Source organism: Telopea speciosissima, chromosome 2, assembly GCF_018873765.1.
Source record: "Telopea speciosissima isolate NSW1024214 ecotype Mountain lineage chromosome 2, Tspe_v1, whole genome shotgun sequence".
NCBI lineage: Eukaryota > Viridiplantae > Streptophyta > Magnoliopsida > Proteales > Proteaceae > Telopea > Telopea speciosissima.
The window spans coordinates 62159798-62173982 of NC_057917.1; the positions used below are offsets into that span (position 1 = coordinate 62159798).

A 14185-nucleotide genomic window follows, 5' to 3' on the forward strand; every position below is an offset into this window, starting at 1 on the left:
ACCTTCTACTCTTTGTAGCAGTATTGAGTGGAGCATGTGAAATAATAAGCCATCGTTATCATCACCTTTGTTCTGGAAGATGCATAGTATAATGAGGCATAGGAAATCTTCATATTTGAGAGACCTTCATAATGTAGAGGTTTTCTTCCGAGGAAAGGAAAAAAAAAACAATAGAATAGTAGTTCTACTAGTAGTAATGATGATAAAAATTAAAAACTAAAATAATAAGAATAATAATGATACAGGCTATGAGTTACTGTCATTTGCTGTGCACCATTTGTCCATTTCTATTAGTAGGCATTACTATAACTTTGGAGTTCATAATTTCCGTCTTAAATCTTAATTGACTGGAGCTTTTGTTGCTTTGCTATTTTATCAAGAAAGGTTGTATGAAGGTCTAAGGGTATGCTTGTGTGATCCTTACTAGAGGAATCAGTACTCAATGTACAGTATATGCATTTTACATGGTTTTGCTTGGTTTTCGCCACTATGGTGAGACTGCCTGAAGGATGAATGAAACCCACTGGAATCATATTTTGGCTAGTCTCATTCCATCTACTGCAACTGCAAGTATACCAAAATTCTGTTCTACATGGAAGGGGGGAGGGGAACCCTTGGAACGAGTTATTGATGGGTTCTTAATCACCAAATCATTAATGACCAGGAAACCAAATTAACCAGGATTGCAGGGCAGGATAATAAACCAAAAATAATGGAATCTCTCTAGCTCACAACAGGTCAGTCTGACGAGGATGTAACTCTGGTCGGATACCTAATTGGGTGGAGAACACATCCTCAAAATTTGACGGTTGGATGTGAAGGTATGGGACTGTTACAGAATTAGCAAGTCCCTAAACCGAGAATTAGAAACTCAGGAAACAGTATATAAACAAAGATTATTGATCTCTGTCAATAACAGTTCGTGTAAAACCTCCAAATCCGTTCAGGAGTTTGGTCGTTAACCATCCACAAAATCATACGTCTTAGGGAATGTGAACCGGAGTGGACTCGACTATAAGTCATCCTGTAACCTCAAATATAATTGCAGCGGAAGTCTCTATCCATATCCATTCAATCAATATGATTTAATTCAAGTCTCCAATAGTACTGAAAATTTAACCAACTATTACATCGTCTCAAAACTCAAATTAATCAAAGTTACATGTCCTTAAAAATTCAAGTCTAAAACATGATTTAAATAAACTTCAAGATTCAATCCTAATGTATGTCTTTGTCACAACCAAATGCTCCGTCCTCTTGATTCTCCACAGAGGTCTGATCAATATCTGCGGTCTCTTCATTTGAAACATAATAGGGGTAAGCTTCAGGAAGAAACTTAGCAAGATAACATTCAACCCTCATGCGAATATTTTAAAAGACATGCACCATAACAGGGTTGGAAAAATATATACATAAAATTATGGTTATTCATCCTTATAGCAAATTTCACAAAATCAACAACATAACATATTCATAATCAAGTACAAACATCATGCTTACACCTGGCAAAAAGCATAACCACAATATCCGAATTTAATCATGAGCATGCACATCAATGTAACAACAAACATTTGCCTTGCACCGTACTACAAGCGCAGCTCACTCACCAAAGGTGAGGACAAGAAGTATGTCCCGTACTGTACTACGGGCTCATCTTCTTAATCACAATTAAATAAATAAAAACAAACATCCATACATCCATAACAATGCAAGGAGTTGCCATGCTTCCATAATCATGAAGAATATCATCATAAGTCATAACATCCTTCTCACTATATCTCATGCTATTATACCCTTACATCAATGAATTTTTCAACATAGTTTTCTCAAATAAAATTTTTAAACACTTGCTTGAAAAATCAGAATTTTAGAATCAAGAGAGGAGAATTTTGTTAATATAAAATAAGCACAAGGTAATAGATGGTAACTCACAGGTTTGCTGAAAATCAAATTTCTAAAGAAAAAGCTTGAAGGTGCTTTAATGGTGGAAGACCTCCCTCCCTTGGATGAAGACCGTACTTGAAGGAGGTTCGACAGTGGAGGTAATAGCAGTCCTTCCTCTTTTTCTCCTTCTCTTCTTCTTCTCTTTCTTCCTCTCTTCTTCCTCTCTTTTCCACGATCTCTCTCTCTCTCTCTCTCTCTCCCTCTTTCATGATTTCAGTTTCTCTCTCCCTCCCTTTTCACGATTTATGTCCCCCTCTTTCCTATTTCCATTCAATCAGTCTCTCCCTTTTTACAATTTATGTCCCCCTCTTTCCTATTTCCATTCAATCACTCTTTTAGATTCCTAAGAGGATTTCTGTCTCTCTCTATCCCTTTTCACGATTTCCCCTTCTTTCCTTTTTCAACTCAAACTCTCTTTTTTTTTTTTTCCCTTCTCTAACTTCCTTATTTTCATATTTATTTGTTTTTTTTTTTAAATTGCCATTCCCCTCTCAAACGTAGGAAATCTCCAACCCCTTATTTTCTCTCACCTAGTAGTTTTTAAGTGGGGCCCACCAAGATGGTCAAAGCTAAAGAAATAAAACTCTAATTAATTGCTTCCCTCAATAATTGATCCTTAGACCTCTTTAATTATATATAAAGTCTTAAGTACTTAAAGTGTTGATAATATTATGAATGCATTTGTTTAAATAAAAGTTGCATATAACCATGCACAGGGAAAAGTACATGTATGCCTACCTTGCACTTACACTTTAAAAAAAAATACTAGCAAAGGCCTTACCTCAAGTGTGCATGCTAACAACTAAAATTCCACTCTTCATTGGTCCATTGATAAAGATCCAACTCCCAAGGTGAAAAGTCCAAATTACCCCTATATTTTAGTTATGGGTATTACATCCCTACCCCCTTATAAAAATTCCATCCTCGAAATGTACATATCTGAATCTCTAAACAGTTGCGGATACTTGTACCGTATATCATTTTGTTTTTATTTTTCTCCTCATCCAATGCTCTTTATGGATTACCGAAACTCCATCTTCTCAGCTAGCCCAATCATATCAAAACCTGATGGATTTTCTTAAGCTAATTCAGCACATGCCAACACAACTTGTTGATAGAAACTATCAATAAGCTTACCTGGTCAAGACATTATGTCTAGAAACTTAACTGATTTACTAAATCAAAATCCCAAAATTCGACTTTGGTCAGGCTAAATCTTTTGGCCGATATAAATAATGTCCAACATGGTGTATTTTAATAGATTAGGTAACTTGGTTCTTGGTTAAAATGTTGAATCACTAAGTTGAACCAAAATCAATCTATTATTTATTATTCTTGAACCACTGAAGTAACATGTAACCTTGGCCAAATCTATCTTTAAAAATTTCTAGATCATTATCTCTATATTTCTGGCAAATTATTTATTAAATCATGACCTATATCAAAGGTCCAAAATAGGCTTGGCTAAAACTAAACCTCTCACACTTGAGCTAGACTAACCAATAAATTGAACCAGAATTGACTTGGTCCACAACCATTCAGCATTTATCCATATAAAATCATGCAAGTTCAAACCATTCAAATTATTTTGTGTAAATCATACAGAGTCATGTATGACATAATCTCACATACATGCACCTCACATTATAAGTCAAATCGTTTTACCTTAGCATGTACGACCAATAGATTTCCAAAAATTTCAAGTTATTACATCATCCCCTCTTTTAAAAAATTTCGTCCTCGAAATTATGTGTACCTCAATCGTGGAGGGTCCCATAAATCTAGGGTTTAACTTGTCCTCCGTACAAAACATCATTATTCTCTCATCAAAATGATAAACACTAACATAGTCAATTCATGTCAAGTATGACATCAAAATCCGTCATTTCTAAAAGGATAAAATCTGCAAGCATATCTCTACCTTCTATCTATACTTGATAAGACATGTATACAATGTTTGCCATAAACGTCTCTCCAAATGGTAAGGAAAATATATCACTCCCACTCCACAGCTCAAGTTCACTACAAAATACTAAAGAGTTTCACCCAAGTTGTTTCAGTTCAAAGCTAGGTGTAATGTCTCTATGTATCAAAATCCTATGTCACCAATTTCTAAGTTCAAGGTTTACTAAAACTCATCTCCAATAATTCCCATGTGGTTTCATAAATCAATATTCATCCTCAGTTGGTGGTGGTGGAAGATTTCCAGCATTTGGTAGTGCATTGCCGCAACTCTGTTTTGCTCTTCGCGGAGGCATGGTTCTGTTTTGGCCAAATTCAAAAGATCAACAACTCACACCCAAAATTGCAATATATTTAAATCGTGTTTTCTCCAATTCTGACCACTTATGGTAGAAATTAAGAATTTAAACTTTTGGAAGTCAATAACAGTAGCAATTAACTTTTAATGAAACCTAACTTAAAGTTTTATAACATATCAAAAAATCACATTAAAAATGTTTTTCTAACTTAGATTCTATGTTCTCCAAAATCAGTTTCTGACTATAGGTAGATTCTGTCCAAGAATTTAAAAATCGTCAACAAGTGGGTGTCCCGGATTCAATTACATCCCTATTTTTTCTGGAATTAATAAGACTCCTAAAAGTGTCTACAGTCCGAAAATCACCTCAAATTTCAACCTCTAAGTCCCTCTATGAACCCTTTTTTTCTCAGTCTTCAGATTTTGACAGCAACTGTACAATTTAGATTACAACAACTATTTGACCTACCAAAACATCCTCAAATTACACGAAATTTAGTGGAGGTCCTCTAACCATATTCAATTACTCCCAGTAAAAATTTTAGATCCAAATTTCACTCCTAAATATGTCAACCCTTAAAATCAAATCCGGACTACTGTTCTGCCCATTACAGAGAAATCTGCTAAGTTGCTCTATGTTCTTCTAGGTTCAATGTCAATGTCTTAGGTTCATGTTTCTAATTCTCATTTCAACCTAAAACGCCTCTCTGATACCACTCTGTAACGCCCCCAAATCCATCTAGGAGTTTGATCGTTAACCATCCACAAGATCATACGTCTTAGGGAATGTGAACCGGAGTGGACTTGACTATAAGTCATCCTGTAACCTCAAACATAATTACAACGGAAGTCTCTATCCATATTCATTCAATCAACATGATTAAATTCAAGTCTCCAATAATACTGAAAATTTAATTAATTATTACATCGTCTCAAAACTCAAATTAATCAAAGTTACATGCCCTTAAAAATTCAAGTCTAAAACATAATTTAAATAAACTTCAAGATTCAATCCTAATGTATGTCTCTGTCACAACCATAAGCTCCATCCTCTTGATTCTCCACAAAGGTCTGATCAATATCTACAGTCTCTTCGTCTGAAACATAATAGGGGTAAGCTTCGAGAAGAAACTTAACGAGATAACATCCAAACCTCATACGAATATTTTAAAAGACATGCACCATAACAGAGTTGGAAACATATATGCATAAAACTATGGTTATTCATCCCTATAGCAAATTTCACACAACGTCAACATAACATATTCATAATCAAGTACAAACGTCATGCTTACACTTGGCCAAAAGCATAAACACGATATCCAAATTTAATCATGAGCATGCACATCAATGTAACAAAAAGCATTTGCCTTGCACTGTACTACAAGCGCCGCTCACTCACCAAAGGTGAGGACAAGAAGTATGTCTTGTACCATACTACGGGTTCATCTTCTCAATCACAATTAAATAAAAAAGACAAACATCCATACATCCATAAGCACATAAGGAGTTGCCATGCTTCCATAATCATGAAGAATATCATCATAACATCCTTCTCACTATTTCTCATCCTATTATGCTCTTAAATCAATGAATTTTTCAACATAGTTTTCTCAAATAAAATTTTTAAACACATGCTTGAAAAAACAGAATTTTAGAATCAAGAGAGGAGAATATTTTTAATATAAAATAAGCACAAGGTAATAGATGTTAACTCACAGGTTTGCTGAAAATCGAATTTCTAAATAAAAAGCTTGAAGGTGCTTTAATGGTGGAAGACCTCCCTCCCTTGGATGAAGACCGTACTTGAAGGAGGTTCGACAGTGGAGGTAATAGCAGTCCTTCCTCTTTTTCTCCTCTTCTTCTTCTCTTTCTTCCTCTCTTTCCAGAAATCATAAAAGGAGTCGGGCAAAACCAGATTAGAAAGCAGAGAAATAGAGGTTACTAAATTGGGAACAATAGCTGGAAACAAAAACTAAGGCCCTGTAACCTTGTAGCATCATGCGCAGGCCAACAGATGGGGGTATGCAATTAAAAATTTAAGACAACAGAACATAAAGGTCAGATGTACTTCGGTAGAAACAAGATGAGAACTGAGATTAGAAACAAGGAAACTAATAGTCAATAACAGTATAGCAGCTTACGAGTTGCAGAGAACAATGAAAAAATAGAAAAAAAGAACTGATGGAGAAGAAGAAGAAAGGGATATGCTGTTCTCCTACCAACTAGAAGATGGCTTCTCACCAATCTCTACCTTGGAATCTCACCAAGGTTCGTTGTCTCCACAACATGGGTTTCTCTCAGTTTAACATGCATACACATAGCATTCAAAGGGTTGCTGTTAAAATCGTGGGAAGCTACAAACTGCCTCCTCCTTTATTTATAAATTGCCTTGTTACAAAAATAGAAACTCTCCTTGGCTAATGGAGAGAGTTACAAAATAGCAACTAAATAAAACTTACAAGGAAATAAAATCTCAAAATGTTGAAACCTAATATTCTTAATGACTAAAAAACAAAAAATAACTACACATATCCCTAATTTTTGTACTTATAGAATAGGCCCATTAAAATTTCAACACTCCCTCTCAAGCTGGAGCATAAATATCACTCATACCCACCTTGGAACAACCTTTAAGGAAAGCCGGACAAAACAACTCCTTGGTGAACATATCACCAAACTAACTCCCAGAATCAACAAATGATGTTGCAATCAGAATCAACAAATGATGTAGCAATCAACTTCTTCATCACAACATCCCTCACAAAATGGCAGTTAACCTCGATGTGCTTAGTGCGCTCATGAAAAACAAGATTGCTAGCAATATAAATGGCTCCCTTGTTATCACAAAACATACCAATAGGCTTGGTATAGGAAACCCAAGCTCCTAAAGAAGAGACTTCAACCACATTAACTCGGCTACAATATGAGCCGTAGTTCTATACTCAGCTTTTGCACTAGACCTCTCCCCCTGTGGCTTCATCTCCTTTTCCATTACCCTCTGCTTAGTCCGATTTGTTGGCTGGAGTTCCTGTTTCTTCCTCCGCACCTCCTGACTTGCTGGTTACTTTGCACAAAGGTACTCGTTTGTGCACCTAACGGTCTATAGTTGCGTACCCTATTGATAAATTTGTATTTGTGTCACATCTAGCATCTACTCTTTATAGCTTAGATTTATCCTTGTTTTCATAATGTCTTAAAACCCAACATGAGGTGTTGTCTCATCATGGGTGGAAGCCGACTATGGATGTAGAAATGTATGCTTTGGTCTTTCGTAAGACATGAACCTTGGTTGATATCCCTCCAGGTAAAGAGTCTGTGCAATGTCGTTGGGTGTATACTATCAAATACAACCCTACATACGGAAAAACAATATTCAAAGGAGATTTTATTAAGAATAGAGGAAGGCATGTGATTAATCAAGTAACAAGCGGTTAAAACTGCATCCCCCCAAAAACTCCTAGGAACATCCATATGAAACAATAAAGAATGAGCAATGTCCAATAAGTGCATGTCCTTTTGTTCTTCTACACCATTCTTTTTAGGGGTATACGAGCAACTAGTTTGATGTAAAACACCATGTTCAGAGGAAAAAGAAGAAATTGTACGTTGAGTATATTCCAAAGCATTATCTGAGCAAAAAAAATTTAGAGAAGTATCAAACTGTGTTTTTATTTCATTATAAAAAGCTTTAAGGATAGGGAAAAAAACTCTAAAGGATCTTTCAGTAAATACAACCAAGTCAAGCATGAATGATCGTCCACAAAAGTAACAAAAACATAAAACTAGACCGACCTTGGACACAAGAAGTTCCCCTCCCCCCCCCCCCCTCACCCCATTTGGGTGCTAGTATGGTGACTAATCGTACAACCATCTCCGGACACGCCCCCGGGGGTCAACCCGAGAATTCTCATCCAAATCTACCTTTTATGGAAGACCCCCAAATATCATAGTGAACTATTGAAAACAAAGACCAACTCCGAGAAACATCCCATGTAAGAAAGGAAATAAGAAAGGAAATATGGTGATGTTTACCAAACTCACAAGCTTCACACTCTATATTGGAGATTTATTTGCACACAAAAACCATTTGTTGAAGCTTAGAGAGCGACAAATGCCCTAACTAGTAATGCCAATCCAAAAGTGAAACACCACCAAAAGCAGCAAACGCAACAATAGAAACCGAATTACCATCAAGATAATATAAGCCACCCTTCTCATGTCCTCCACCAATCTTTTTCCATGTCTGAAAATCTTGGAAGACACAACATGAAGGATAAAAGGAGACAGAAATTTAGAGACTTAGTATTTAACTCACAGATAAAAGATTCAAGGCAATTGAGGTACATGGATAATGGAAGATAACAACAAAGATGAAGTGGGAGAAACACCATAACTAGGAGCCTGAGTAGAGGGTCTATTAGTGAGAATCACCCAAGATGGATGAGTAGGTTTATTGAAAGAAGAAAACACATTAAACTTACCGGTCATATGATTGGACGCACCAAAGTCAATAACCCAACTGGTAGGAGAGTGAGAGGAAAGAATCATAATAGTACTTGTGTAGGCTAGTGTGACAGTGGATGAAGAAGTGGAAGCTTCAAGCTGCTGAAGATGATTAAGTATTTAATTATAGTCATCTCGAGACACAGAAGCTGATGGAACAGCTCCAAATGTAGAGGCAGAGTTGGTGTCATGAGACGACACCACATCAGAACACCCATCAATCACTGTTGAATTGGTCAACTATTATGCCCACTCAGGTTTACCTTGCTTTTCCCAACACTTATCACCAGTGTGATTGGGCTTACCACAATGAGAACATTGGTGTTAAGGCTGATAAAGCTGCTGTCCTTGATCACCAGCATAATGTCCTCTCATTCCCCTTGAACCTCGACCAGGAAAACCTGAGCCACGTCCACAACCACTGCTACCAGTAACAAATGCAGAGCTATCCTTTGTTAAAGAAGAGGATTTAGATTTGGCAAGGGAAGGAGAGACAATCAGGTGAATGCGATAGAAAGCTTCATTCATCGAAGGCACATTTTCTGCTCTAAGCAACTGACTTTTCACAGTCTGAAACTCGGGATCTAAACCAGAGAGGAACTTGGCAACTTAGAACTCTGCATGCTGAAATTTCAACACTCCAAGATCAGTAGAGATAGGTTGATAGTCATTTAATTCTTTCCACATATCCTTAAGGGCACTATAATATTCACCTACTGAATTACTATTATGCTTGAAAGAAAAAATCTTCTCATACAAGTCAAACTTGCCAAATTTTTTTGTCTTGCTAGTAACTCTCCTTCGAGTCATCCTAGACACCCTTAGTAGTAGTGTGGAACATGACATTAGCAGCCACTGATGGTTCCATGCTATTCCATAACCATACTAACAATGTATCACTCTCACACATCCAGTCTTTATAATTCGTCTCAGCTGTAGAAGGTGGGTATTAAGTCAAATAATCCAGTTTGCCTTTGGCATTAATATAAACTTTCCCAGCTTATGCTTATAGGAGGTAGTTGGAAGCACCAATCAACTTGATAGAGGTGATTTGGACATTAACATTTTCCACAGGGGGTTTAGAATCACCCATCTTAAGATAAGATATCAACAATACACAACTCAATATAATGGATCACGAAAAAAAAATCTCCAATCCGCAGGACAGGTATGATAAACGATAAAAATCCACAGAGCAGTAGAAGATTAGTAGAATCATACACACATAGGGTTTCTCTGTTTGTAACCAATCCGGTTACAGTATAGTGTTGAAACTTGTAACCGGACTTATTTGCCCAACCACATTACTTATAACCTTTTAAAGTTAAGGGTGTCTTTTTGTAATTTCACCCCTCCTCCGTCTCTTTTCTTCTCCTTCTCCGGCTCCCCCTTCCCATCCCTCCTCCTCTTTCCTCTGGCTCTCCCCATGCCCTGCATCGCCGACTCTGGCTCCCTCTCCCCCTTATGATACACTGCCCCCAATCCCTTGTGATCTGTCAATTGTTTTTGACTGTAGTGACTAGTGAGTATACCTCTCAGAGTTTCTGTATTTCGGCTTGTTTTGCCGTTTTAGAAAGAGAACTTGAAGATCATCTTTGCTTCGGCCAAAGTTGATTTCGACCACTTTGTTTCAATCAATTTTCAGTTCATTTGATGCCGTAGGTGCTGTCTGCTGAGTTCTTTGGTCTTTCAGTGGGTTCTTCACTGCTTAAACTTAAAGAGGATGCTAAGGTAGGATCAGCTCAAAATATGATTTTGAGACAGTAAAGCCAGCAGTGTCTGTTGGAAGGCTACAGCAACTTCAGTGGCTGCCAAGGTTTGCGCCCGAGTTGGATGGATTGCACTGTTTTGAGACTGTTATCTCTCACTAAAGTTTTGTTTTCTTGGGTTGGGTTCATTGATTTGATTTGTATTAGATCCAATGAACTCCCCGCCCTGGCTCCACCTCCCAGCTTCACAGCTCCAATTAAATTGAGAGTTGAGACTGTGAGAGACTATAGAGAAATCACCTAGAACATAAATGGAAGTGAATGAAGAACCGCTTATTCTCTGGTGAAAAGGCTGACCTGAGCTTTAGAGGAAAGCCAAATCTCAGCTCTGTGAACTCCGCTGCATGTTCAAACATGGCCCAAAGTAGGCACAGTTCCTCACCTCATTACTACTCATCTCTACCCGCCCAACACTCCTCAACATCTCTATCACCACTTTCCAGTTCCTCACATAGACAACCGCTCTCGTTGATGCGCTATCCCACCTCCTTCGCATCGCTCGGCCAACCCTGCCACTTCCAAACTGCTACTGCAACTATATACTTCTTCTTTCTCAATGGAGGTAAATTGGGTTTTTCACAGGGATTCAACACTTAAATGTGATAACAAAGAAGAAATTAGGGGAGACATAAATGCCATTCAAAATAAGACTCCAGTTAGTGTGATGTGGAAATGGGATGAAGACAACCCTTTTGCATTGAAACAATATTAGAAATCAGACTCTAATTGTTTCGTTGCCTTCGTCCTCAATAAATTTGAATTACCCATGGGGAATCCAACTCCTTCCTGTCCAGGCTGCAGGATGTCTGTCGACTTGCTCACCGCTTCAGGCACCATCAACACCTACTAGGACAACGTCGACAAAGGCCTCATCCTATTCTGCCCACCAGCGGCTCTCTATCCTCCTCTTGTTAGTCTCACTCTGAGTCCTCTTCCTTAGTTGTGAAATCACATCAATAACCCTACTCTTATATTTTGACACATCATTCTATCAAGGGCCGAAGAGTCTGGTTACAAATTCTCTTTGTAACCTTCTTGGTTACAAACTGACGCACCCATATATATATATATATGGTGGGCGAGCCTTGGCGCAATGGTTAAGCTGCTTTATTGCAACCTGTTGGTTGCGGGTTCAAAACTTTGAAACAGCCTCTCCTGCGAAGCAGGGGTTAAGGCTGCGTACATTTGCCCTCCCAGACCCTGCAGTAACGGGAGCCTCATGCCCTGGGATGCTCTTTATATATATATATAGAGAGAGAGAGAGAGTCAAACCAGATCAGAACCAAGGTCCACAGTGTAGGAACAGGCTAGATTGCAGGAGAGAAAATAACTGAACTACAGGACAGACTTTCAACCTAAATTGCAAGGAAGAATAGAGGGTTGATGATGCTGATTGTTCATATATAATTATATAATGGTGAATATGGAGAACACGTCTGCAAAATTTTACAACAATCCGACCAGCATAGATAGACTTCTTGAAAAATCCTACTTGAACAATGATTTTCAAGAAAGTGCAGAAAACAATGCTTCATGATCAAGAAAACACCAATAACCTGTCCACATAGGATCACAACATATAAACAAAACAAAGATGTAGTTTAAAATAGTCTCAGTTGTGGCAGTCGCAAGTGGGCATTAACATGTGCTGAAAATAATCAGTCTTCCTATCATAGAGCATGGGAAGAACAGCCGAACAGCAGCACATCAAAAAGAACCAGATCTCTGAATGACACATCACAGCGCAGCAAAAACCAGATCTCTCAATTACAGGATCCAGCAACAGTCACATCTCCCAATCACATAACACCAGCAGCACTTCTATCACAGGGGAACATCCACAATCATCTCATAAACTCATTGTGTACATATTATATAGGTGGCTGCACACCACAACGAAGAAACCTAAGAAGAGACCCTCAAAGCAGAGAGAAGGTGAATTCAATCACTGATGATTCATGCTATGATACCATGTAGCATAATCAGAACAAGAACAACAGAAATCGTAGGAAAAAAAGAAGAAAGAGAGAGAGAGAGAAGAGAGAACAAGGAAGAAACCTAGCTCACAGTTTTTGTCTATCTCCATTGTGAGCCTAGGCAGTTTGTTTAAAAACAAGCGATTCATAAGAGTCATTATTGATTTAACTAAACATAAAGGCTGTCATAAACATGTGGGGTCGTTGGGTTCCCCAAGGCTATCATAAAGGCTGCAGAGTCCATTATGTGTGCCTTCCTCTGGAAAGGTGTGGAATCTGCTAGATTTCTTCGTCGCTTAAGCTGGGCATCTCTTTGCCTCCCCAAATCCGGAGGGGGTCTTGATCTCAGAAGAATCAAAGATGTCAACCTTGCTGGCCCTCTCAAGTTGATATTGAAGCTCCTTACCAAGGAGGACAGCATATGGACATCTTGGGTCTATGCTGGCACCCCTCCGCAAGGACTCCATCAGGTCGGTTAGCTCCTCCTCTGATGCTTCATGGGTCTGGCGCAGAATCCTGAAAGTCAGGCACATTGCCATTGATGCCACATCTTGTAGAATTGATGATGACCTATCTACTTCCCTTTGGAATGACAAATGGCACCCCTCTGGTGTTCTCTCTTCAGTGGTGAGCCCCAGGGACATCTACTCCTCAGGGCTTGACAGATGCTCCATGGTTGCCTCCATCATCTCCAGAGGCGTCTGCCCCCCTCCACTCCCCCTCTAGGCAAATTTTGGCTGACACTGTTCACGTGAACAGTGATGTGAACAGTGTTTTAGTCTTCAACTTGGGTCTTCTATAAGGATTCCCATCAAGGCAATATGGGCTGTGACCCTGTTCATGCGAACAGTACCACATGAACAGTAATTCATGACTCTTCTCTTCTTCATGCTTCGATCTACATCAACTCTCCTCCTCTTAGAAAACAATTCGACCTCAGATTTTGAGAAGAGTAGGACTAGTCTTCGTGTTGTGCACATCTGTCTTCAGCCCGTTGTAGAACTTAGGTAGTTCTTTGAGATACGAATGTAGTCCAGAAGATGTGCAGTTTGTTCTTCAGTGTCTTCAGCCCGTAGTATAACAACTTTAACAGGTTACTAGCATTAAGCAGTACAGAGAGTCCATAGAATTTCCGTTTATTTATGTCATTACTTATTATATTTTATTCGAAGGATGATGGCAAATTATTCAGGAAGGGCATCCTGCAAGGACTAGAACTTGCTTTTCTTACTATCAAGCTTAAGAATTTTTTGAAGGATGTTAGCAGATTATTCATAGAAGGCAGTGCCAAAAGGAACCTTTTGTTACTATTAAGCTAAAGACCATGTGCAGTTAACTCCTTCATGACCTGAAAAACAAATTTTAGTGCATGTAGTGGCAAATATAAGCTACTTCCATTCAAATTTCTAAATTTTTGGTCAATATTTGGACAATGATATTGGAAATAACTGCTTAACAAATATTGTTTCTCTTATATGATTTGTGTCATTTTCTGTCTTGAGATGGTTAAAAAGGTCAGATATTTCTGCAAATCTATTTTGTGGTTATTCACGATTACAATGATTTAAATATTTTTATCTTCAGGTAATCTCACTTTGTTGGAAAGCTGGATCTTCCAAAGCTGGACTCACAGGCATGAAGGAGGTGAGACCGTGAGACCACTAGGACATTGAAACTCTACAATACTCAGGATCTGATTCTGAATTGACAGATTATCTTTCTTCCCCACC

At 38.2% G+C, this 14185-nt stretch overlaps 1 protein-coding gene and 1 long non-coding RNA gene across 3 annotated transcripts in view; one reads left to right on the plus strand and one right to left on the minus strand.

Moving 5' to 3' along the window:
* LOC122651437 overlaps window positions 1-14185 on the plus strand; it is a 60643-nt gene that overhangs the window by 44284 nt on the left and 2174 nt on the right. For both annotated transcript variants that reach the window (XM_043844819.1, XM_043844820.1), the window contains one exon: window positions 14040-14099. In XM_043844819.1, the coding sequence (XP_043700754.1) occupies window positions 14040-14099 (60 nt within the window). The remainder of the gene's footprint in view (window positions 1-14039; window positions 14100-14185) is intronic.
* Window positions 19-14140, minus strand: LOC122651438. The gene is made up of 3 exons (XR_006331458.1): window positions 14014-14140; window positions 9130-9134; window positions 19-588 (listed from the first exon to the last, which is right to left on the minus strand). It is a non-coding gene; the product is annotated as an uncharacterized LOC122651438 (long non-coding RNA).